This window comes from Notechis scutatus, chromosome Z (assembly GCF_049901735.1).
Source record: "Notechis scutatus isolate UNSWTSFEM ecotype Mainland chromosome Z, rNotScu1.2, whole genome shotgun sequence".
NCBI classification, from domain to species: Eukaryota; Metazoa; Chordata; class Lepidosauria; order Squamata; family Elapidae; genus Notechis; species Notechis scutatus.
Window position 1 is genome coordinate 59,911,192 of NC_142025.1, and position 26,432 is coordinate 59,937,623.

At 38.2% G+C, this 26,432-nt stretch overlaps 1 protein-coding gene across 5 annotated transcripts in view; it reads right to left on the reverse strand.

Moving 5' to 3' along the window:
* Positions 1–2,146: 2,146 nt before the first annotated feature.
* The window catches only part of MYRIP (myosin VIIA and Rab interacting protein), a 199,272-nt gene continuing 174,986 nt past the window's right edge, over positions 2,147–26,432 (reverse strand). For 3 of the 5 annotated variants that reach the window (XM_087947207.1, XM_087947205.1, XM_087947206.1), the window contains exons 12-17: positions 12,720–12,914; positions 12,216–12,377; positions 11,914–12,015; positions 11,374–11,434; positions 8,430–8,551; positions 2,147–6,168 (exon numbers count right to left, since the gene is read on the reverse strand). In XM_087947207.1, coding sequence (XP_087803333.1) covers positions 6,136–6,168; positions 8,430–8,551; positions 11,374–11,434; positions 11,914–12,015; positions 12,216–12,377; positions 12,720–12,914 — 675 coding nt within the window. In that variant the 3' untranslated portion in view covers positions 2,147–6,135. Of the gene's footprint in view, positions 6,169–8,429; positions 8,552–11,373; positions 11,435–11,913; positions 12,026–12,215; positions 12,378–12,719; positions 12,915–26,432 lie in introns of those variants that run through there. The other 2 variants (XM_087947208.1, XM_087947209.1) reach the window with 2 other exon arrangements.

The following is a 26,432-nucleotide window of genomic DNA, read 5'->3' on the forward strand; positions in this document are numbered from 1 at the left end:
GCTGCAGTTAAAAGATTTCACGAATATGTTTATGGCCGTGCGTTTACAATAATCACTGATCATAAACCGCTACTGGGGATCATTGCGGGTAATAAACCAACCCCGTATATATTGTCCCCCAGAATGACCCGTTGGTCTGAATTCCTGGCGGCCTACAACTACACCTTGCAACACCGCCCGGGGAAATCGATTCTCCACGCCGATGCATTGAGCAGAACACCGCTCCCAGACGCTGTTGTGGATCCAGCCCCAACCCTCTCAACACTACAGATTGAAGCTCTACAGACACCACCCTTGACGGCTAGAGACATTGCTTTTGAAACGAAACGTGACCCAGTTCTGCAACACATACTACGCTGGGTTGAACGGGGTGGCCGACGGACCAAATTGCACCTGAATGGGCGCCTTTCAAAGCCCGCCAAACCGAGCTGTTTTCCCAAAAAGGCTGTATCTTGTGGGGCGATCGAGTCGTAATCCCTAGCAAATTGCAACAGACTGTGTTGGCGGTATTGCATGAGGGACATCCGGGCATTGTGCGGATGAAATCACTCGCACGTAGCTATGCGTGGTGGCCGGGAATCGACAAAGAATCGAGGCCTGGGTCGCTACGTGCCACGCGTTGCCAGGACGTCAGCAACGCCCCACCTAAAGCAAGCCCAACCGAATGGGAACGCCGAGGGGACCGTGGTCCCGTATTCATATTGACTTTGCGGGGCCTACCAAAGGTCACACTTTCCTGATTACTGTCGACGCCTATTCTAACTGGCTCGAGATTCATCGAATGCACACAACTACAACCGACTCAGTTATTAATAAATTAAACAGACTATTTGCCACGCACAGGTTTCCGGACGTGTTGGTCTCGGACAACGGCCCACAGTTCACTGCATTGCCCTTTGAACAATATCTGGCTGATCGGGCATCCGCCATGCGCTGACCTCGCCCGCGCACCCTGCGGCGAATGGACGTGCAGAACGCATGGTACAATTTGTGAAAAAGACCCTGCATAAAATGGAATTTGGCAACATCGACAAGAAAATCAATCGAATCCTCTTATTGCAGCACATCACGCCCCACAGCGTAACCAACAAAACACCCGCTGAACTTCTTATGGGGCGGAAAATACGATCGCACCTTGACCGGCTCCACCCGCTTTCGCACCGGAAAAACCTTTCGGCTCCAGCAGCAAATGCCGGGAATTTAAGGTAGGCGATTTAATCTTTGCCAAAAACTTTTCCGGCGACCCATTATGGATACCCGCAACCGTTACCCACCTCACCGGGCCTAGATCTTACCGCCTGCTAACAGGCGATGGGAGGGTGTGGAAACGCCACATAGACCAGCTCCGATCGAGATTACCACCCAGCGGCCATGACTTCCCCGGTTCACCAACTCAAGGGGGAGGGAGTATCGAGGAATTTGACTTTGATACAACTAATAGCAGGTCAACGGGAGCCCTACAGCCCAGCGAAGCACTGGAACGTGAAGCGGGGAGGGAGTTGTTGTCTTCAGGGAACTTTAATACGGGGGGAAAACGAACTGCAAAACCCCGAAGAAACACGCAGTGGCAGAGACAACCACAGTGAATACAGCACGGAATCGCCGTGCAGCGAAATAGAACTTAACAATGGTCATCCAAACGCTCCACTGGAACCGGACATTAGACAAAACCCGGTGGAGCCTCGGAAATCATCCAGGCAGACCAAACGGCCTGCCTATCTTGAGGATTTTATCACAGCTCCCCTCAAACGGAACCCAAGGGGGAGGGGTGTTGTGAATCAATAAAAGTGAATAACCTAAATGCAAATTAGGGGTTGAAAACCTGCACACTTGATTGGTCCTTATACAACACCTTGGGATTGGATCAGAACCAGTCCCTGATTGGCCACTTTTGGGACTGTCCTTATTGGTCAGTAGTTTGAACCTTATGCACATTTCATTGGTTACCAAGGCAGCAGCTAACCCTATAAAAGGGTTACTGCTGCCCATTGCATTGCTCTGTTATGTTTATCACTTTATTAAAGAGTTGAAGTCACTGGTCAGATGTCTGGTCTCCATTATTCTCCATACTTAACAGATAATATATGCTATGCTTTGTTTTATGCTTAAGTATGTAATTAAAAATGAAATAGACCTGATAAAATAGTCAGTAATGTGATATTATTTTTTATTTGCTTTAGGCTTGTTACATATTGACATATAAAGCAGGATGACCTCTGAAGTAACAGGGTTTAGGTACAGATTCAATCTGTATACAAACCTTACAGAAATGAAGCTTATACAAGAGTTCCATTTATTTATTTTTAGGCTTAAATAAGATGAAATGAATGCTTTTTTAAACATTGTTTTCCGAGAAATTTAAATTCACAGATCCTGGATTTAATAAAGAAATAAGTGGAAATGAACAACGTGATATGTTTGAAAAGTAGGATCCAAAAGCAAACTAGTTGGGAGCTTATTGTTTAATTTTACTCAATATGACAATTGAGGAGTGATAGTCCCAGAACAGTTTCATGGTTCTGGCAAAGTAGGAAAGAAGTTCCTCTTACATGGAAGAACCCAAGTACCAAATACCATTGACAAGAAATTTATATCAGATGGCCTTGGTGACAAACTTTCCAAACTCTGATGTAAAGAACCAGAAACTTTATTGCCTCAAAATAAGAGTAAAATGCTTGGCAAACAAGCTAATCTTCTTGAACATACCTTTGACAGGGATGTTCTACCTTTGAAGAAACAAGCTGGTCATACTGGGGAAGTTCCCGAGAAAAATCATGCATTACAAATGATAAATTTGAGAGAGCTTCAGTTTAGTTGACACTTAAACTTACATGCAGCATCTTTTACACTCTTCAAACAGATTGTTCGGTTTCTTATTTGTAACCTCTTCATGTATTGCATTGGACAGTGTGGAAAGAATACATGGAAAAAATCATTGCATCTATCTGAAGCCTAAATATAATTAATATGATTTTGTGGATTATTGGTGAGAACTATCAGGGTTTTGGAGGGCCAATAAATGGGTAGAATACTCTGGTATATATCTGAAAATGTTCCTATATTAATATGGTCATCCAATATATGAATGAATAGGTACATAGAATGGATACATAGATACATAATTACATATTTATATGAGTCTAATCAATTATTTATATTTCTAAACATTGAGCATTGAATCAGAAAATATGTAAATGCCATGGGCTCAAAAACCTGTTTTTCATAAATAATTTGTTTTACTCTTTTATCGTTTCTGTTGACAAGAATTCCTGACAACATTTAACAGATTAACAGACTTGAAAGGGACCTTGTAAATCATCTAGTCCAACCTCCCTGCCTAAGCAGGAAACCCTACACCATTTCTGACAAATGGCAGTCCAATTTCTTCTTGAAAGCCTCCAGTGATGAAGTTCCCACAACCACCGAAGGTAAGCTGTTCCAGTGGTTGATTGTTCAACAAGAATGCAGATAATAACAAGGCAAGCATTAACTTCAACTCAGATTGGCTCATACTGTCTTAATTTGTTCTGACATTAAAATATTTTTCTTTATAAAAAAGAATAATCTAAATATAAACATTAATACTAAGAATTGAAATCAGATCATGCCAGAATAATTATTTTATATTGTAATATACGCATTTTATTATTTCTTTTAAACAGTAAGTTAATTCTTTGCACATTTGGCACAAGTAAAGTTTTGTAAAAACCAAAATAGTGTACATTGAGGGGGGGGATTTCCTCCCCCCTCTTTTTGTTTGCAATGCCTAAACAGGAAACATTTTTTTCAAAAATGACTGAATAATATACATTTTAAACACAGTAGTTGCTTTTCATGCCTCTTATGGAAAACATTCTATTCCATACTCACTTTGTTTATATCACATTACCTGAAAAAGGCCAATATATTATCTATTAAAATTAGTCAAGTTGGATTCAACATTTTACACACACAATGCTAGCTATAAGTGTAATTGGACAAATATGTAAACTACCCACCATTTCATTCAATTAACATAGATCTGCAGAAATTGGGAGTCAATCTTGCACAAACACTGAAAAAAGTGTGGATTGAAAGTGAGTAATTTACAATAGTATAGGAACCTAATTTAGCTGAACAACAGATTATACATATATGGATATATGGATTTACTAGATTATACATATATGGATATATGGATATCGTAGACAAAATCCTGCCATCAGATTAGTTGTCCCACAAAAGATAAATAACAGTTGCATGCCTGTATATAGCATAATTTCGTCTGACAAAAAGAAAAACCAAGCAACCAAATATCAATAGAAATTTTAGACGAGCGACAAGAAATGCATAACAAAATTATTGAAACTATCATTGGTGCAATTCTATAGTTGTATAATAATGTAGTCAGAATGATGCTAATTGTAGTCGGAAGTATTGTGTTTAGTACTGCAGGCCAAATTTTAAAGATGTTTCAAAAGTGGTGAAGATTTGGATTTTCTTAGTTAATTCATGCTTTCTGGGTGAAACGAATGTTTTAAAGCAGGAGTGTCAAACTGGATTTCTTCAAGGGCTGGATCAGCATTGTACTTCTCCTCTGCAGGCCGGCTGGAGGAGGGGGGGAGACAGGATGGACACCTCCTACAGCACCCTGCCAACCAAAACTTTTTGTAGGAAGCCATCCAGGCAAAAAATGGGATGTGCAGGGGGGGGGCACGTGCACCCCCTTGCACCCTGTTTTTGCTAGCAGAGGCACCACAAGCTGATCCTTTGTTATTTCCAGACTGGCCCCATGGGTCAGATTTAAGCACCCCCTTTTTAAAGTGCTAATTGCTATGTTGTATATATAAGTTCTTATGAAAATGGAGCACAAGAATACAATCAGGTAGACATCATGTCTGACTCTAGAGCTATACATGGAAACTATTTCTTTGTATGCATTCAGGCAAAATTTAAATTATTATTTCTTGTTTTGAAATTTCCAATATGCTCAATTCTGTTGTCCAGATTTTTGCTCATGCAACTGCTAAGATATAAATGAGTGGCCAGCTAGCCAGGGGAATTAATGAAATGCCTCACTTGTCTAAGTTTTTGGAATTGAAGATACTTAAGCCAATCCATTTCCTGAAATTATTTTTGTAGCGGCTAAGCTTCCAAATCTATTTTTACAAGCTTTGATATAAACAAAAGAGCCAAGATTATAAATGTGCTAAAGGGAACTAACGGCTTCTAGATTTCAAACACATGATTATACACATTTAGAAACATTAATGCTAATAGAATGATCACATATACTTTATAATTGAAGAAGTTTCTATAACTGGAGATGGAATAATGTATATTTACTTAAAGCTGGCTTTTGGAATAGATTTTAAAATGCTAGATTTTGAGTTCTAACAGTTGAGATTAGAATTTACCTCAGGTGGAAATACAGATGTGTCTTCAACTGGCTTCACTATTTTTTGAGGATGGAAGATATTTCAATTAATTTAGATGAAAGTATATTTAATCAGCAAGTACATTCGTCTACTGATATGAATTAGGGCATTTGTATAATGACTAGCAGAATATGCCATAGTGGAATGGAGGTAGAAATTAAAAATGGAAAATGTTTTTCTTCCTAGGCTTTCAACTTCCTTTCTGGCCATCCTGCTCCACAGTTTATTTCAGGATTACCAGTTATTCCTGGAATTCTTATTGCTCTGATTATGTCATGCATTACTGTGAACATCTGAAAAGGTCCCAGGAAATATGTATCACAGAATAGAATAAAATTTAATATTTTCTTTTACCTTTAAACCAGACAATGACTAAAATTAATTGAAGAACTGAGAATAATACAAAAACACAGACTGTTTCTAAAGGTAACATACTTTTAGTACAATTGACAGTGTGAATAAAAGTGCATCTTAAAACATGACGTCTTGAAACTTGATGTACTTCCTGGAGTCTTTTTAGAACTTTAAGGCAGAGCTTTGATGACCAGACCACAATATTGAAGACTTGAACATCTTTCTAAATGAGGTATCTAAACAATTACTGAGGCATTGTAGATTCTTAAGATTTTTTTTTACTGGATGTATATAATGGCTGTTATATAAAGGCACTAGTGTGCAGCCCTAGGCAGTGTGTCATTGGCAGTAGAATTTTGTAATTCTAATACATTACAGAAGACCCTATAGTTGATTCCTAAAACAGAAAAGATATGAAGAAATATTTAATAAAGCAATAAAAAAGTGGAAGATCTTTTTAAAAGACAGTTGGAAATAAGATTGACCATCCTGCGGGTATTCTCTTTATTTTTGTCAAATTTATATAGTATCAGGCCCTTCCTGAAAGATTTTCCTCTAAAGAGGATTTAGAACATCTTAGGCTTGAAGACTCTGAAAGAAAATCTTGAAGACAAATAGGAAACATTCGATCAGAGTACCTTCTCTGGTTAATCCCAAAAGATGTTCCAGAAGAACTCTGTTCTATCTACAGTAAAAACATTATTAGAATTTAGAATAACAAAGTTGGAAGGGATCTTGTAGGTTATCTAGTCCAACCCTCTGCTCAAGCGACACCATTTCTGACAGATGGCAGTCCAGTCTCTTGAAAGCTTGCAATGATTAAGCTCCCACAACTTCTGAAGGCAAGCTGTTCCAATGGTTGATTGTTGTCACAGTCAGAAAAAAATATCCTTATTTCTAGGTTGAATCTCTCCTTGATTAGTTTCCATCCATTATTCCTTGTCTGCCTCAGGTGCTTTGAAAAATAGGTTGACCCCTTCCTCTCTTTGACAGCTCCTCAAATATTGAAATACTGCTATCCTGTCTCCCTGGTCCTTCTCTTCACTAGACTAGTCATGCCCAGTTCCTGCAACCATTCTTCATATGTTTTAGCTTCCAGTCCCCTAATCATCTTTGTTGTTCTTCTCTTTCTAGGGTCTCAACATCTTTTTATAGTGTGGTGACTAGATGCAGTGTTCTAAGTATGGCCTTACTAATGCTTTAAAGAGTGGTATTAATACCTCACTTGATCTTGATTGAATCCTCCTGTTAATGCAATTTGTTTCTCTTATTCTTTTATTTTTCTTATATGTACCCATTTCATGTATTCACAACTATGTATACACTTATACTTATTATCTTGTAAACAATTGGCAAATCAAATAAATAAATAAAATAAATAAATTTAGGATTGCATTGGTTTTTTTGGCTGCTGCCGGACACTGTTTTAATTGATTGTCCACTAAGACTCCAAAATCCCTCTCACAGTTACTGGTATTAAACCTGGTTTTTCCCAATCTATATTTGTACTTTTGGTTTTTCTTGCCCAAGTGTAAGACTTTACTTTTCTCTACATTGAATTTCATTTTGTTAGATAGGATGCAGTGTTCAAGTCTACCAAGATCCATCTGGATCTTGAGCCTATCATCTAGGGTGTTGGCTATTCCTGACAGCTTAATATCATCTGCAAATTGTTAAGTTCCCCTTCTATTATATGTATGAAATACAATATATTATTATGCTAGAATTACTTGAAAGTAAGAGACTCATTTAGAATAAGAGATTTGAAAATACTACTCACTTGCTATGCTAATCTTGGGCAGAATTTCTTGGACATCAGGATTTAAATATTCTCAGTAAAGACGATATAGCTGCCAAACAACATCTATTTTAGTTTGACAGCTTGTGAACTATTTATGTTGGAGTTATTGTGTTAATAAATTGGAGCCCCATCATAGGAACTTGTAGATTGGACTCTGCTCATTGCCAAATTGTTTTAGTGTTTTTAAAGTTTGCTATCATTCATAACACTGTTCCTTGGATTTTTCTGGTTTTATCTAGTATATTCTATGCTTTGACTTTGATCCATGCTCTAGTTAATTAAAACTAGGCAAAGAATGGGCATTGATCAGTTCTAAACAGGAGCATAACTAAATTTTAAAAGAATACTGAAAACCACAAAGGTGGTAGAATCGTATGAATTCAGTCTGACAATAATATTTTGTCCACTATTCACCCACTACATCTTTTCTCCCAACAAGTGAACCAAAATGTCACTTAGATATATGATTTACCGATTTCATGATATCCTGTTATTTGAATGATATGTCTCAAAATGCCTCATATAAAACAATATTTTAATGAATTTTGTAGCTTAATTCAATATGATTTGCCGATAAAATTTGCACCAAAATATCTGGCTTGAATAATATGAAAACTATATTTTCTCTAACTAAGTTTATTGTTTAATTATTCAACTTCTATACTGGACAGAGCTGTAAGGTTTTCCAGGACAGCATATCAGAATGGAATTTGTCATTATTCCATTAATAAAGAATGGGATGACACTTGATTGAGATGACTGGATATCATATAAATGATTTTTGTAACATTTTTTGTCACTAATCTCTTTTCTCCTAATATCTGGGAATGAATGCTAAACTTTTATTTAATACTTACCATCAAATCCTTTGCAATGATTTTTTTTTCTTTTTTTGTTCTTTGTGTCAGAGATCCTTGGAGTATGAAATTCCTGTTAAATGTTCTAATAGAAGAAATTGAAGATGCATCCATGTTTTCACCTAAAAAACATTTGCCAGCTTCTTTCATAATTATATTTGCATTGAAACATATGGATAGTGGAGGCGAAGTATGTAACTGCTAGGTATGACTAGAAGGTTTTACATTTTTTGGTCTTAGTGTTCATCTGGCATTTTTCTTGTTTAGATGTTTCTGATTATGTATTAAAATGGACAGGTGCACAAATAGCAGCTACTACTATGAACAGATATGGGGGGCAGAGAAGTTAGGGATAATAGTAGTTTTTCTAATCATGCAATTGTTCAATATAAAATAAAAAACATGTTTATTTATATATTTTTACATAGGACAAACATTTTTAATTACACATATATTACATGTATGTCTATTTGTACGTACTTTTCTCCTTTGTTTCAAACTCTAAACAGTATTTTCCTTCCTCTGACACTCCTGCTAAAATATTGGTATTATTGTTCTTCTTTGTACTAGTGAACATTCATTATTTATTTATCTCCTCTATTGCTGCTGGAAAACAATACTGTATAACCAATTTTTTTGAAAGAGGGAAATGTACGATCAATTTAATAAACATACAAAAGAGGGAAATTTATTGTGATTGTAAAAATTTTAAATGCCTGTATTGTGTAGCTGGAATTAAATATATAATTCAGGTAGTCCTCAAAATTTGAGTCCAAAATTTTTGCTGCTAAGCAAGAGAGTTGTTGAGTTTTGCCCCTTTTTATTAGCTTTCTTGTTAAGTGAATCACTGCGGTTGTTAAGTTAGTAACATGATTATTAAGTGAATTTGGCTTCACCATTGATTTTTCTTGTCAGTAGACCACAAAAAGTGATCACATGACCCCGAGACACTGCAACCATTATAAATATGAGTCAGTTGCCAAGCATCTGAATTTTGATCATGTGACCATGAGGATGCTGCAATTGTCATAAGTATGAAAAACAATAATGTCACTTTTTTCAGTGCCACTGTAACTTTGAACAGTTATTAAAAGAACTGTTGTAAATTGAGGACTACCTGTACTTCTAGTTCACTAACTTTATTGAAAACTCAATTTTATTCTTGTTGTGTTCAAACAAAAGCATATTGTAAAGATACATTTTAGTATAGGAAACACTTTGCAACTATTTTTAATCTTGAAAAATCTGGAAAGTCATATGTGAAATAATTATTTCTGATTGTTAAAAATGATTTTGGCAAAAGTATTCTGTTTAGATATTTTTTAAATTGTAAATTACACAGAATCATATTACAGACATGGGTGGTGTAGAAATGTGATTGGTTGATTAATTGATTGATTGATTGATAAATAAATAAATAAATAAATAAATAAATAAATAAGATTAAGAAGCTTCCTAGGCACTAGAATTTGGTCATATTCCTTTTTAACAGCTGCTTACTTCGAGAAAGAAATTGGAAATCTATTTCTAGTGTTCCAAGCTGGATCAAATAGTATCCTAAAGAATCAGATAAGTTGCATCAACAAAAAAGCCCTTTTAGAGAAAAATAAAAATGTGTTTTAAATGTGGATTTGTTTGTTTGTTTGTTTTTGATAATTTAATTTGAAAAATGCAGTGTGGTTTTATGTAGGGAAGATAATATATAGACCAATGTTTTGCACTAATACAGATAGTCCTCGAGTTACAAATGTAATGGAGCCTGCCCATTTCATTTGTAACCTGAGGATTAATGGGATGAATCTTGTACCTTGAACTCCCTCCTTTCGCCTAGGCATTTGCTAATCGAATTCAAGGCTCATTAAGTGCACATGTGATATTTCAGGGTGGGAAAGGCCATGGGGGCCTACTGATGGGGGCCACCTGCCTAAGAGAACCCAATATCTCATGTTCCCCACAATTGCTTTCCTCACCCTCCCAACTTGCCACACTGGGTAACTTACCTTGAGAAGATCTATTTGGGTTGGCAACATGCCAGGTGAGGCCTCTGGAGACCCAAACAGAGCTTCTGAGGGCTGGATCCGCCCGTCAAAAGCTCCATTTCAGCTGGCAACATGTAGGACAAATGTTGCAGAGCCTAAGCGGTTGTTTGTAAGGGCAAAAAACTGCTCTGGTACTGTAAGATTTGTAATTTTGTGACTTGTTTGCAAACGTTAGGGGGCGCTTATCGTGTAACTTCGAACATTCACTAAGGGAATGCTTGTAACCCAGGGATTACCTGTATGGAGTTGAAGGCTGATATTATGTGGTCAGCAATAGCAGTATATGATGGAAATAAATTGTGTGTGAGAATAAATGGAATGCTTAGTGAATGTTTTAATATAGGAAAGGGAAAAAAGACAAATTAAATCCAAATTTTTGTTGTGGTGGTTGTTGAATAATGTGCAAAGTTTCTTGTATTAATACTTTCATTCTCCCCATAGTCTAGGGAAAATAGGAATCTCTACTTCTTTGTTCCATTGCCTATCAAATTAATGTATCCCCAATACAAGGATTACAAACATTAATTGTAGGGAGTTTTATGTCATAACATTTAATAATCATTTATAGTAGATAAAATGAAAATGCTGCAGGTCCAGTTGCTATATCAACAGACGTTTTAATTGCAAATGCTGCCACTGAGCCGACTAAATAATATTTGTCTTTTAAAGTAATAAGTGGATTTTAAAAATCATTATTAATTACTAATTGATTCCAAGTACAAATTCTAGCTCCCATTCAATTTTTCCATATAATTCATTTTTAAAAAATTAATTCTAAGATCTGGATTTTCCATAGCATTAATTATCCATGAGGTAAACTGTTTCTATTTTGATCATACTACTCACAACAGCCTGACCATATCTGCTGAGTAAAAATAAGGTTTTATCATTGTTGTTATTATTACCTTTCATTGGTGGAGCTGGAAGCTTTCGTCTCTGCTGTCTGGATGTGTCTATTGTATGCATCTATAGGAAAAATGCCTTTATTAATGACTATAGTTTAATCCAGAATATTTATCCCAAAATATTTATTTAGTGTATATGATTAAAATGCAATAATACAGTAAGACCAAAGAATTTTCAAATTAATTGCTATGTTAATTTTAAAATATTTTGGTTTAAATAAAATATATATTGAAAATCTTAGAGCTGCATTTATATTGTTGTTACAATATAACTTTCTAACTTTCTATTATTTTTGTCAGTTTTAGTTTTGTTTTTTCCCCTGTGTATATTATGTGCATCCCGCAGGAAAAGAGTGGGAAATAAGCAGAGCGACTAGTAGCCTTAAGTGGAAATATATTTCCCATTCTACATTGTGTATATATTTTACTGGGGACTCATATACATTCAATAGCACAAGACTGCCAGGCAAACGGAAGTCTACTTTAATTCACAGGTCTTCCTTACTCAGGTTGTCACTAATGGCAGGTACTTTTCCTCACCTGACTTGTCTGATGATCACGTCTTCTTGTCAAATGAACATATGGACCCACATTCAAGCCTGCTACTGAAAGGGCTGAAATTCTGCTCTCAATATCTGAAATCTTAAAAGAACTGTACATTTTTAAAAGAAAATCAAAGTAAGTGAAGAAAAAGTGCAGATTACTGAACTGTACATCTTTAACTGCATATATTTTTCCTTTACATATATATGTATGAACAATGGATTAATATCTGGAGTTTAAGTATCAAGCAAATGCAAGTTATGAAATCCATGCAGTAAATAGCTTGTTGTCAATATTACCTGAAGCTCTGCATGATTAACATGTGCTGCAGCTGTTGTCACTTGTTCCTCTAGATCAGCTACTTCAGCTTCTGCAGTAACGGTGCTAATTTTACGAGCTGCATCCTCAAGTTCATTTAGCTGACTCTCCAGGCCATATACACTGCCAGCTGCCTGATAGACCTAGATAGATCACGTACCACTATTGAATAATACATTCAGAATTGTGGAATCTTGTAAAGCATTAAGTTTTAAGTTCCAACCCAAACAATGCATTTACATATTATTTAATTACTCTTAATGAGCTGCTGTATAAAATACAACCATCCCAAGAATGTTCCCACTTAAATGTTGACCATTTAAATATTGGAACACAAGAATAGAATATTATGAAGATTTAAAATCATTTAGTTGGTATTCCAAATGAAGTGCTCCCATTTTCTACAAAATTAATCACTCTAATGTTTTCAAAACATTAAATGGCATGAATAGTTATATACATAGTTATTTATCTGCCACTCTTACATTTTCTTCCAATGTTGTGAGCTGCCCATCAAGCTGGATAACGTTTGTGCCTAATGGAAATTCTCTGTTCCCTCTTTCATATGTATCTGCTGGGAAATCACATAGCTTTGTGGATTCTGCAATGAATTCTTCTGTTGCATTGATTACTTTTAGGACTTCAGTAGATATGTTGCAGAGGAAGGCTGCAGAACATTTCTGTTTAAAGATAAAGAATGGATGCTAGAAAAATACTAGTTTAGAAAAACTACTGTCAGATCCTTGTATCTGCCATTCTTCAATGGAAGAAGTGTGTGTGGATACAAGTAATCCTTTTTGATGTAACCTGAATATTCTAAATTTTGTACTGATTTACATGCCTGGAAACTTGTCACCTCTTGGAGAGATAGCAAGAGGAGAAGGGGCTATAAAAATTCCAGCTCCAAAAGATACTTCCCAGGAATCTCTTCTCAAGTACATTCCCAGAAAAGAGGGGAGGGGCAGAATGAACATGTTGCTTCTTTGTATTGGCGAAATCTACATCGGACTAAGGGAAGGGGTTCTAACTCCCTTTATTTAAGCTGCTTGCCTGGAGGGATATCAGACCCTGTTTTGAATTTGACTTGCTGTCTTCCTTTTCAATAAAGAATTCCTTTTGAAATACCCATTTTTCAAAAGTTCATTCATTGTTTGAAGGAGAGAGAGCCTGGTCCTTACATAAAACAGGGTCTGCAATAGTGGTCAACATGGAGAGGAAATTATTTTTTCCTCCTTCCAAAATTTCACTCTACCAAGGGGACCCTGCAAAAATGTCTGAACATAACAAAGAAAAAGGGGAAGCCAAATGCTGGGGAGAAACTTCAACAACTACCTAGCCAGACACTGGCTTTGTGTGCCCCATCGAAGATATTGAAGCTGCCTGCGAAAATTCCATGAAGCCTCAATGTAGGAAAGAGAGACAGCTGGGGTGGAAGAGCCAAGGGAGGAACTCTCACCCATGATAATCATAAACCCAGGTGGAAAGTGGAACTGGAAGTCCTTTCCAATCAGGAAGACCAGATCGAGGAACCACTGGCAGATAACGGACTGAAATGATACATAAATCGTCTTGTGAGGGAAGCCCTGGAAGATCTCAATGTGCAGGATGAACCAGGTTGCCATAGAAGGAGAGAGAGCGAACTATAAATTGAGACAATCCCTACCATCACCCCTGATCCAGCTCAGACTGATTGAGCAAAGGACCAAGCCGGAGGACCAGCAGCCATGCCAGATACCTGACCCCTTGCCATTCCAGAGCAGAGGATTAACCCTGGCCAACCCAAGGACCTACAACTGCAGAAAAAGATCCCACCCTTGGGGTTTTTTCCTGGTGCAAGTCCTTTCTTATATGCAAGATTATGGGTGGAACTTCCCAACCCAGGGGGCCAAGTATGAGTCATCACCCTAGCCCTAGAAGGGGCAGCCGCCAATGGATGGTAACCCTCCAAAACATTGATGCCCCAGAGCTGAGGAACCTCGATTGATTCATGACAGCCCTACACCACCACTTTGAAGACCCCCTTACTGATCGAAAAGCTCACAACTGTATTAGGGTCATAAAGCAAGGCTGTCACTCTGTAGCCAAATACACTGAGGAATTTCTTGATCTGGCCCATAGAGTTGACTGGATGGAAGATATTCTAGTCTGCTGGTTCAAAGATGGACTCAATGATGACCTGTAAACTGCCTTCCTGGCCCATGGGGCCCCCAACCTTCTGCATTAATGGTACCTGATGGCAAAGGAGGCAGAGATCAACATGGCCCATAATCAGGGTTTGGAGAAAATCCCTACTCCAGGGGAAGCAGAAGTTTTTCAAACCCCAAATCATCATGACTCCAAGACTATCTGGCTGTTTTAAGTGAGGAAAGGAGGGGTACTGTGCAATGGAGTGATGTTCAAAGTCCCCATCCAGAAAACCAGACCACCCATTGGGGGGAAACCTGGAAAATCAAACCCCCAAGGAATAAAAACCACCCTGAGAAGCTGAGAAGTTTCGGTCCCCCGCAAACCCAGAGGAAGAATCTCCAATGCCCTGAGAAGACCTGAGCCACTCCGAAAGCTATCCAGAAGACGACCTGCTGGTAAGCGACCCAATCAAACCACTCACTTTACCCCTAAGACTGTTTATCCCCCGCTGAGGAAGGGGGAGGAAGTAGAAGCCTTACTGGATTCGGGATGCACCCGGTGCCTAATCAACCCCACCCTAGTAGGGAAATTGGGAATCCACCTAAGGAAAATGGAAAACCCCATTGCTTTCTGCCAATTAGACAGGACTATAGCGGGGGAGCCAGCCAGTTTTGCCACAGAACCATTGTAAATAGAACTGGGCAACCATAGCAAGATGCTCATGTTCACTGTAGCCCCAGGAATATAAGGGCCACTAGTTCTAGAACTCACATGGCTATGGAAATGGAACCCTAAAATAAACTGGAAGAGAGGAACCGTACATTTCCAGAAACAGGTAGCATTTGCGAACATCCTGGGCGGGGGGGAGGAAAGAAAAGAGAATAGAGAACCAGCCATGGCCAGCCAGCCTGCTGAACCCATTAACACCCCTAAAGAATACCAGGATTTGGCCAAAGTGTTTAGTGAAAAAGCTTCTGATGAATTCCCGCCACATTGCATCACGGACTGTGCCATTGAAATCCTGCCAGGGGCTAAACTTCATAACCGAAAATGTACTGCATGTCCCTCAGAGAATTAAATGAACTCAGAGCATTTATCAATAAAAATCTTAAACGGGGTTTCATTGAATTTATCCAACCGAAAATAGCAGTCCCAGCAAAAAGAAAGATGACACCCTATGCTTCTGCGTTGATTTCCATAATTTAAATACCATCTGCATGGAAAATATGTACCTACTCCCCCTCATGAAGGACAGGCTAGCTCACCTCACTAAAGGATTTTTTTTTTCAAAGTTAAACCTACGAGTGGCATACTGCCACATCAGAATAAGGGAAGGGGATGAGTGGAAGACTGCTTTTAACACCCCGCTGGGATGCTACCAGTTTAAAATACTCCCTTTCAGACTACAAGGAGCCCCTGCCATATTTATGCAACTAATTAATGAGCTGCTCCATGATTTTTTGTACAAAGGGGTTCTAGTTTATCTCGATGATACTTTAATTTACACCAAAACAAAAAAAAAGAGCACACAAAGTTACTCCGAGCAGTTCTCACAAAACTCCAAAATGCCAAACTATATGCAAAATTCTCTAAATGAGAATTCCATTAAGAAAAAAAATTGACTACCTGGGATACAGAATATCCCACAAGGGAATAGAGATGGACCCATAAAAAGTAAAAGCTGTCATTGATTGGGAGCCACACCAAACTCACAAACAACTGCAAAGCTTCCTGGGTTTTGCAAACTTTTACCATCAGTTCATTCCAGATTTTGCAAATATTACCCTCCCCATCATGAGCTTGTTAAAAACAAAAGGGGGAGAGAAACAGAAGACAAGGCATCTCTTACCTGGATGATGGAATGCAAAGGGGGCATTCAAAAACCTTAAACAACTATTCTCAGCAGAACCAATCCTGAAACACCCAGACCCAGAGCAGCCATTTATCATCCAAGTGAATGCTAGTGATGTAGCAGTAAGAGCAGTTCTACTCCAAAACAATGAATGTGGACAATTGCAACCATGTGCTTATACTTCCAAGAAACTGACAGAAACTGAGTAAAGATAGGCCATGTGGGAGAAAGAGGCATATTCTGTGTGATGGGCACTCCTCACATGGAGACACTTCCTAGAAGGGAACAAAATCCCCTTTCAAGTCTGGACTGATCATAAAAAAATAGAAGCCCTGAAAACTCCACGGAAACTCTCCCAAAAACAAATATGGTGGGTGCAATATTTTAAATATTTTAATTTCACTCTCAAATATTTCCTGGGGTGGGGGGATTTTTTGGCAGATGCCCTATTAAGGAAACCCTAGTACAACAGCAAAAAGCTTGAAGTTGTAAAACCCATGATCCAACCAACCCAACTTGCAGCCAAAGTAATCACCCAAGCACAATGGAAGAAAAACCACTGACTGACAATGCATTGACTTCCAAATTTAAGGAGGCACTACTTAAGGATGACTGGCTAACAAAAACATTTGCTTACTCAAAGATGATCTAGCTTAGGTAGAAAACAAACTTTACATCCCTGCCAGCCAGAGACTGGGCCTCATGAAATGATGCCACGACTCCAAAATAGCTGGACACTTTGGATTTGAAAAAACCCTGCACCTCATCAAAAGACAATTCTGGTGGCCATCTCTCAAAAAAGACATTGAAAGATATGTTGCTAGTTGCCCTATCTGCGCATCACAAAAGAGGACAAGGGAAATCCCCTGGACTTCTACAAACAGTAGCAGAACCTTCAGCACCCTGGAGAGAGATCTCCATGGACTTTATAGTGGAGCTCCCAAAAAATGCAGGAAACACTGTTATTTGGGTTGTAACAGACCTTTTTTCAAAACAAGTCCATTTTATACCCTGCCAAAAGATCCCAAAAGCCAAGGCATTAGCAAATATGTTTTTAATTCACATTTATCACCTACATGGAGCTCCCCAATGGATTATCTCAGATAGGGGTGTTCAATTTACTTCCAAATTTTGGTGGGCTTTTAAAAACCTGTTAGGCTCTGCCCAGGGGTTGAGCTCTTTGCATCACCCCCAGACAAATAGGGGAGTGTGGGGGTGGTGGTGACAGAGCCAATGGGGTGTTAGAACAATATTTAAGAAGTTTTATTAAATACCAACAGAACAATTGGACTGACCTTTTGCCTTTTGCTGAGGTAGCTTACAATAACTCTGTGCACAGTAACATTGGTTTCACTCCATTCCAAGTAGCCACAGGACAAGAATTCAACCCCATGCCAGAGCTACCTACCAAGGAACCTGAAATTCCTTCCCTTAAGGAGTGGATAAATAATTGCAAACCACTTGGCCAGTGGTCAGACTAGCCTTAGAAAAGGCCAGAGCAGCTTTTAAAGCTCAAGCTGACAAAAAAAACGCTGTGAACTTAAGCCGTTCAAAGTTGGGGACCACATATATTTATCTACAAAGTTCCTACAATCATTACAACCTTCTAAGAAACTGGGGCCAAAATTCATTGGCCCATTTTTCATCTCCAGAATCATCAACCCTGCTACTGTAGAGCTCTTACTCCCCAAGAGGCTTAGACAAGTTCATCCAGTATTTCACTGCAGCCTACTCAAACCAGAGATCACTTCAAAAATTAGACCCCCACTTCCCATACCACCAACTCCCATTATGCTGCATGGGGAACAACATTTTGAAATTAAAGATATGCTTGACTCATGCACTCACCGTGGATCCACACAATATTTAGTAGCTTGGAAACACCTACCCTCCTCACAAAATGAGTGGGTAGCCAAACAACATGTAAAAGCATCCACATTACTACAGAAATTCCACTTGGAATACCCTCACAAACCATCCTAAGTTGTAAATGTAACACATGTTTTATGTCTTCCAGGTGGATTTCTCATTTTTTTGAGGAAGGGAATATGTCAGATCTGTGTATCTGTCATTCTTCAATGGAAGAAGAAGGGTGTGTGGATACAAGTAATCCTTTTTGATGTAACCTGAATATCCTAAATTTTTGTACTGATTTACAACTGTGGGCTGGAGGGTGGGCCCCATGCCTGGAAACTTGTTACCTCTTGGAGAGATAGCAAGAGGAGAAGGGGCTATAAAAATTCCAGCTCCAAAAGATACTTCCCGGGAATCTCTTCTCAAGTACATTCTCAGAAAAGGGGGGAGGGGCAGAATGAACATGTTGCTTTGTTGTATTGACGAAATCTACATCTAACTAAGGGAAGGGGTTCTAACTCCCTTTATTTAAGCTGCTTGCCTGGAGGGATATCAGACCCTGTTTTGAATTTGACTTGCTGTCTTCCTTTTCAATAAAGAATTCCTTTTAAAATACCCAGTTTTCAAAAGTTAATTCTCATTGTTTGAAGGAGAGAGAGTCTGGTCCTTATAACTATGTTGATTTCTATTGGATGTCTGGATAGATGGACAGATTTATAGACAGACGGGCAAGTAGGAGGCCCAAAGGAAGCTACTGACTTTATAGGTCTTCTTGCCTACTACAGTATTCTGTGGGTCTCATTTTATATATATTATCTTCCACAGAATGATTATCTGAGTGTGATGCATTGGATTAGAAGTTAGAAGATCAAGTCTGCTCTCCCCTATGGAAGGTCATGGTAATTTCGGACAGACTCCTAATTTATCTCACAGGATTGTTGTGGGAGTGAAAAAGGGAAGTGAGACTTATTATCTCTTGAGAAAAATTAGAATATATAAAAAATCCCTTCTCACTCATGGGTTAAATATGTCTTCCTCAATCTCAGATCATCTACCAGAGGCCTGGAAATTTGAGGGCTCTGTGTAATATCTTAGCTGTTCCTAACACTGAACTCTTCTGGACAGAGAGCTCTGATATTGTTCCTGGGATATGTTGGGCCACTCTCTCCATATGTGCATATACATGTACACACACACACACACACACACACACACACACACACACACACATATAAGTTACATGAAGGTATGCATGCAGGTTAATATTTTATACAAAAGGACACTACAGAATTTTAAAACTATTATTGAACATTTGTTCTCATAAAGGAATTGTGAAAAAAGAAACAAAATTATTTAATAGTACTTGCATAAGAAAACTGATAACCACTGAATTCAGAGATATATATTTGACAATCAAATCAATACCACATTTTGGGCCCTGCATGCTTAAAATATTTGATTTATTTTTTTTCTTCAGTTGTATTTGCCATAAGGTCTATAGGACCTTCTGACAAAGATAATGCACAATAAAAATAAAACAATATATATTTAAAATAATAACGCAATTGTAAAATGTTTTTCAATTACTTGCTTTCCCATTACTTGCTTTCCAGAAAATTGTATTCTCAAATCCCCTAAACTTTTCATTAGATAGAAATGAGCTATACATTCATACCAATATACTATCTGCCTAAATGGATTGTTTCATCCTAAACAAAGTATTGAATGTATATAGTTGTGTTAACTGTGCTAAAGTGAAATTAACCTTTAGATGACCCTAACTATCAGCTCCAGCTGTTTTGGAGGAAAATTTAGAACATTTATATTTGGGCGCGTTTTTTCTAGTTTTATGATTGGTTAAGGCCCTGTGGGCCTAGAGTATAAATCACAGGCATTTGCCTGCAGTTCCTCAGTTCCAGTTTTATTTATTTATTATTTTATTTGTCAATAGCTTACAAGATAATAAACATAAGTATAAATACAGGAAATAGATATGAATAATTGGGAACAATAGGACAGGGATGGTAGGCACGATTGTACGCTTATGCACGCCCCTTACATACCTCATAGGAATGGGGTGAGGTCAATAGTGATTAGTTTGAGAGAAAAGGAGTGTGGGTTTGGGGATGTGACAACAGAGTCAGATAGTGTGTTCCAGGCACTGACCACTCTGTTACTGAAGTCATACTTTCTGCAATCAAGTTTGGAGTGGTTTACATTAAGTTTATATCTGTTGCGTGCTCTTGTATTGTTGCGGTTGAAGGTGAAAGTCATTGATTGGTAGTACATTATAGCAGATTATTTTGTAAGCTGTCTACGTCCAAAATCTCAAGCCTGGTGGTGTAGGGCATTCTGTTGTAAACAGAGGAGTATAGAACTCTTCTTATGACACACTCAATTGTATTAATGTCTGATATACAGTGCGGATTCCAGACAGCCGAGCTGTATTCAAGTATTGGTCTAGCAAAGGTTTTGTATGTCCTAGTTAGTAATTCAGTATTACCATTGTTTGACCATTCAAACACATAATCGAGGTCGCTTTGAAGGATGGTAGCATTGTCTGTGATGTTGAATATCTTTACGTCATCAGCGAAGAGGACACAGTTGCTTTTAAGGTGATCGCAAAGGTCATTTATATAGAGTATAAAGAGTGTGGGTCCTAGAACGCTGCCTTGGGGGACACTGCTGTTAACTGGTGCAGGGTTTGATAGGGCGTTTCCTATTTTTACTATTTGTTGTCTATTTGACAGGAATGCAGTAATCCACTTATGAAGGGATCTGGAAATGCCGTAAGCGTTTAGTTTTAACAGTAGTTTGTCATGTACCATTGAGTTGAAGACTTTGCATAAGTCTATGTAAATTGCATCTATTGCTTTACCCTGTGTAGTGTAGTCCATATGTTTTTGCAGTGGTAGGAATAGCAGATTGCAGGACAAATCTTTTCTGAAACCAAATTGCTCTTTGAAGAGTAGGTTGTTTGACTATAGGTGCATTGGTTAATGATTGATTCCATGACTTTGCACGTGATGCAACAGTGAGATTAATCTGTAGTTTTCAACCAGGCTGGGCTCACCTTTTTTGAAAATAGGGATAACCGTTGCTAAAGATTCAGTAAGGAGCTGGTTCTGAATGATATCTCATATATTATGCTTAGGGGTTCTGCTATGGCAGTGGAGACCTTTTTAAGAAGTATGCACATAAGTCATCAGGCCAATAGATAGAGATAGTTTTGCTGCTTCAACCCTGGGAAGAGCAGAGCAGCTAAAAGCTCCGGTGGGCACGGGCAGCGCCAGGCAACAAGCCCTCTAATCCCTGCGGGTTCAGCCGGCGAGGTGGAAAGCCTAATGCCCAAGACTTGCCAGCAAGTCAGAAAAGAGCTCCATTATTCAGTAAACGCTCAATTCAAAAGTACTCGGAGATTTCCAATTCCTCCCATCCTTGACCAGCACACCAGAAAAGAGCTCATTCCTCGGTAAGTGCTAAATTCAAAAGCTCTCTATTCCAAAGCGCTCAACGATCTGCAATTCGACCCATCTTTACTGGAAGGTAAGGCGGTGCGGCTCGCCAGTACTGGGAGCTCTATGATCATCCTTGCAGGGTGGTGAGATGGTGAGATTCATCCCAGCCTTGCAGGGTGGTGAGCACCGGGAGCTGTGAGTCGGTCTTCTGACATTTGCAGCCAGGGTGTGAATCAGACTGCTTCCCTCCCTGCTGCCCCTCCTTCCCTCTTCCCTCTTCACCAAATTGCTAATCTGGACTCCCTCTTTAAAAGGATAGTAACTTTGGTCTCCCAATAAGTAGGGAAGTATTGTTATAACTGAACTCCTGTGAAGATTGGAAGCAATTTTATTTCCTGTGATAGAAGCAGAAGTATATTGAATCCAGGAGCGAATGCTCAACACAAATCTGAGTCTACATAGTAAAAATATAAACTGTTCGAATTGCCAGTGCAAGACTATCTACATGCCCCTTTCTCTTAAAAGCAACAAACTTTCAAAGTGTATTTAAATTGACTAAGAGGGGGCCAGAAATCCCATTCATCAAGGGAAAACAAAAACAAAAAGTTTCCTGTTGCCTCCCTGTGAATTGTTCTGTTTATCTCTGCTGAAGAAGGGGCCAGAGATCCCCCCCTTCAGCATCTTTGCATCTTTACTATCTCAAAAACTCAATCTACAAAACAAGAAAGAGCATGTAAACTTGCTCACTGATTGTTTTCAAGAGGAAAGAGGAAAACAGCTTGAGTAGGTTAAAGCCTGTTTGACACACAGAAACTGCTGTTTCTCCAGCCCAGGAAAAGAGGCCTCCTGCCAGTTTATTAGGAGTTATAAACCTATTCTCAGATATCAGCAACAGCTATGCAAAGCAATAACCCTTTACTTATTGACTCTCAATACTACATTACTTTCATTATCTCAAAACTTATAACTTTCTACCTCAAGAACTATATCAAGGATTAGATGATATCTCCAAATCAATTTCTTTAAAATAATTAATTTTTATCAAATGATTAATTGATTTATTGTTTTATTGATTAGCATGATTGAGTGTTTAGTGCATATAGTGTGATTACTGAATATCTGATTAGTAAAATCAGTGATTTAAATTGACCAGTGTGTTTAGTAATTACTGTAATAAATTAGGCTGTTTGTTGCTTAGCAAAATTATTTGATTAGAGTGATTTGAATAACCAATTGATTGATTGATTTTTAGTAATAAGTAACCTTACTTTTGATTTGTTCTCTAACATATCAATTAATATTTATTAATTACCAACATTCATTAAGTAACTGTCTACCTATCACATTAACTAGCTATTGTAATTGTTTAGTGTATTATTGCCATTGACCATGCCAGCCAAAAACTCCAAACCAAAACTAAAGAAAAATATCTCTACCAATGACCTCCCAGACTCCTGCACATGTTTCACATGTCTTGAAACTATCAATGAAAGTGAAATTTACATCAAATGCCGCCTATGCGACAATCTAGCCCACCCTGCCTGCTGAAATGCAAACAAAAGCCTAGCTTATATGGTTAAAAATTCAGATACATTATTTTATCTATGTCCATCATGTTCTCCTAAGCTAAACAAACTGAGTACCCTACCTGATAGAGTTGAAAGCATAGAATCACTCATTCACTCAATAGACTCAAAATTCTAGACCTAGAAAACCTAGAACTACGCCACCTTTGGTCCAATCTAAGTATAGTATATAAAATCATACATTGCAATGTCCTACCTGTTAATGAATAATTCAGCTTTAACCATAACAACACTAGAGCAAACAATAGATACAAACTCAAGGTTAATCGCACCAAACTTGATTGCAGGAAATACGACTTCAGCAACAGAGTGGTCAATGTCTGGAATACTCTACCTGTGGTTTCTTCCCCAAACCCCAAAAACTTTAACCTTAGACTGTCTACTGTCTACTAGTGACCTCACTTTCCTAAGAGGTCTGTAGGGGGCATGCATAAGCGCACCAATGTGCCTACCGTCCCTGTCCTATTGTTTCTTTTATATATTTTTATTTTTGTTATATGTATCCATGTATTCATAACTATGTTTTACTTATACCTATTATCTTGTAAGCAATTGACAAATAAAAATAAAGAAAGAAAATAAAGAAAGAAAGCTTAGCAACATGTTTTGAAACAACTATACAAGCAAGCCTAATATCTCTTGAAAAAAAATACAGCACAGATAAGTGAGTACCTATCAGGTCAAAATCAAATCCCACAACAACCACAACAACCACCTCAACTACAATCACAACTACAGCCAAAAATAACCGCCAAACCACAGCCACAAACAATTACTATCCCTTCAAATAATTCCACAAATAATATCTCCTTACTCATCAGAGACACCATGGAACGTGAACAGAAATGCCATCTTATTTGGTCTCGAAGACACCAATGATTCAGATGACATCACCAAAGTTCGTGATATCATAAGCAACTCAAATATAACAAACACCTCTCCTGAAGATATCATTGAAATAACCAGAGATGGCCCTGGGTGCAAATAAAATGATGGCTCTGTGGCCCCAAGATTTTGTAGAGTTGTATGCAAAAATGAGTCCAGCAAATGCATTTTCATTCATGCAATAAACGCCATTGCAAAAACCAATCCCAACCACAAAAATCTTTGCTCAAGATCAGACTTATCCATACTGCAAAGAATCTGCTCTGTGAACTCTGTGTAGAACTCAAAAACCATCTAGACAATGGAGAACATGATCTATACATTGACTACAGAGCTGATTGCATCAAAAGAAAGTCACACAACCCACAACTACGCATCCAACCCCACCCCATCCAATCCAATATCACTCAAAACTAGGCACGCATGCCCCTAACTACCTCTATTCCAACCACAACTGGCCTTAAATGCAAGCTACTCAATGCAAGAAGCCTTGTAAATAAAATACCTGAATTTCTCCTCTTACTAAATATGGCTAAATTTGACATTATATTTGTCTGTGAAACATGGCTCAACGCATCTTTCCCTGACTCCATTACCCCAGTAATAGACTATCATGTTTACCGATCAGATCGTGAAATCTGTAGAGGAGGGGGTGTTGCTATCTTCTATAAAAAGTCCCTACATCTAAAAAACATCCAAGTTACCTAGGAGCTTGCTATTCCCGAGACCATCGTCTGTGAATTGTCCTTAAATATCACATTTCGGTTCTTACTATGTTACAAAGCCCCTGATTATGACATCGAACATGCAAACAAGCTAAATACACGACTAATATGGGCAGCATCCTGCCCACATGTTTTTATCTTTCTTGGTGACTTCAATCTACCTCATATTAACTGGACCCTTAACGAATGTACAACTGAACCCACACATGCAACTTTCTACAATGCAGTAACAAATCTGGGATTAGAACAACTAGTAACCAACAACACTAGACTTAACAACTGCCTCGATCTCATCTTCTGCAATAGTTTGAATTCAATCTATGGAATACAAACCCTTTTCCAACAATGACCACAACATAATTGACTTTTGTCTCAACATACGTCCACACAAAAATCATCATAACGACAGAATCCCCAATTATAACTTCAAAAAAGGCAACTATGATCTTATAAACAACGATCTCTCATCCCTTGATTGGCAATTTCTATTCCCTGGATGCAATATTGTAGAAGACCATTACAACATATTTTTACTTGAAGTCAAAAGAGTCATCAAACTATATGTACCATTAACAACTCCCAAAACCAGAAAAAACAAATTACCCATAACAATAAGGAAGCTTCAATCCAAAAAGAAATCACTTTGGTGGAAAAACAAATCTGGTCACGTTGCCAATACAAAAATTTATGCCACCAGATAAAAACTGAATGCACCAATTGAGAAACTTCCGGTTTGTCGGCTTCGCGACGGCAGGGATTTGCGAGCTGCGCGATCCCCTGCCCGCGCTAGCCGCTTCTGGGGCTCCGACCCAGGCGGGTGCGGAGCTAGGCTGCCCTGCAGGGGCAGCTGAAGGTAGGGGATCCGGAGAAGGGTGTGGGGGTGTTGCAGACCTCCTCCCGGCCGGCAGAACCCCCTTTTCCCAGGACGGTGCAGCGGCGGTCCGTAATGGCCGCCACAAAGAAGCTGGCAGCCGGGTAAGAATGCGCAGGAGGAAGTGGAGAAAGTGCTTGAGAGGAGAAAGTTTTTCTTGGCTCCTAGGACTCTAAGACATATTTAATAAAATTCCTGAAAAGTATGACTTTCTGAATAATACCTGCCAGAAGAGGAAAAAAAGCGGCTGTTTGATGGTGCTGAAAGGATAGCTTTCCCTCTTTTCCTACGGAATAAATAACTGGATATTAAGAAACCTATTTTTTTAGGTGAAAATTGGTTTTAAGCAATGAGTGGGAAGAGAGAGGATTAAAAAGAAAATATTTGTATGCTAAGACTTTGTTGGAGCAGATGCCTTAAGGATTTGAAGACTAGAAGATATTGCAATAAGATTTTAAACAGATTTGGACTTTCTTTCTCTTTGATTGATATTACCCTAGAAGGAGAAAGTGAGAACTCTGCCTTGGTTTGGACTGACTGATAACTTTGAGACTGTTTTATTTTTTTTATTTTCTTTTGAATATTCTGGTTGTTGTAAGAAGAAAGAAGGGGAAAAGAAAAGAAAAGATTTATAATGGCTCTTTCTGTTGAGGAACTAAGAAAAGAATATGAACAAGCAAAAAAAAAATGGTAAAGATGGTGTGGAAGAAGCTTTCCTTTTTTTAGAAATGGCGCTTACTAACTATCAACAAACATTACAACAGATGAAGACAGCAGAGGAACAAGAAAGAAAGGAAGGAGCCATTTTTAATGAATCTCAGAATTTGATCAAGAAAGAAG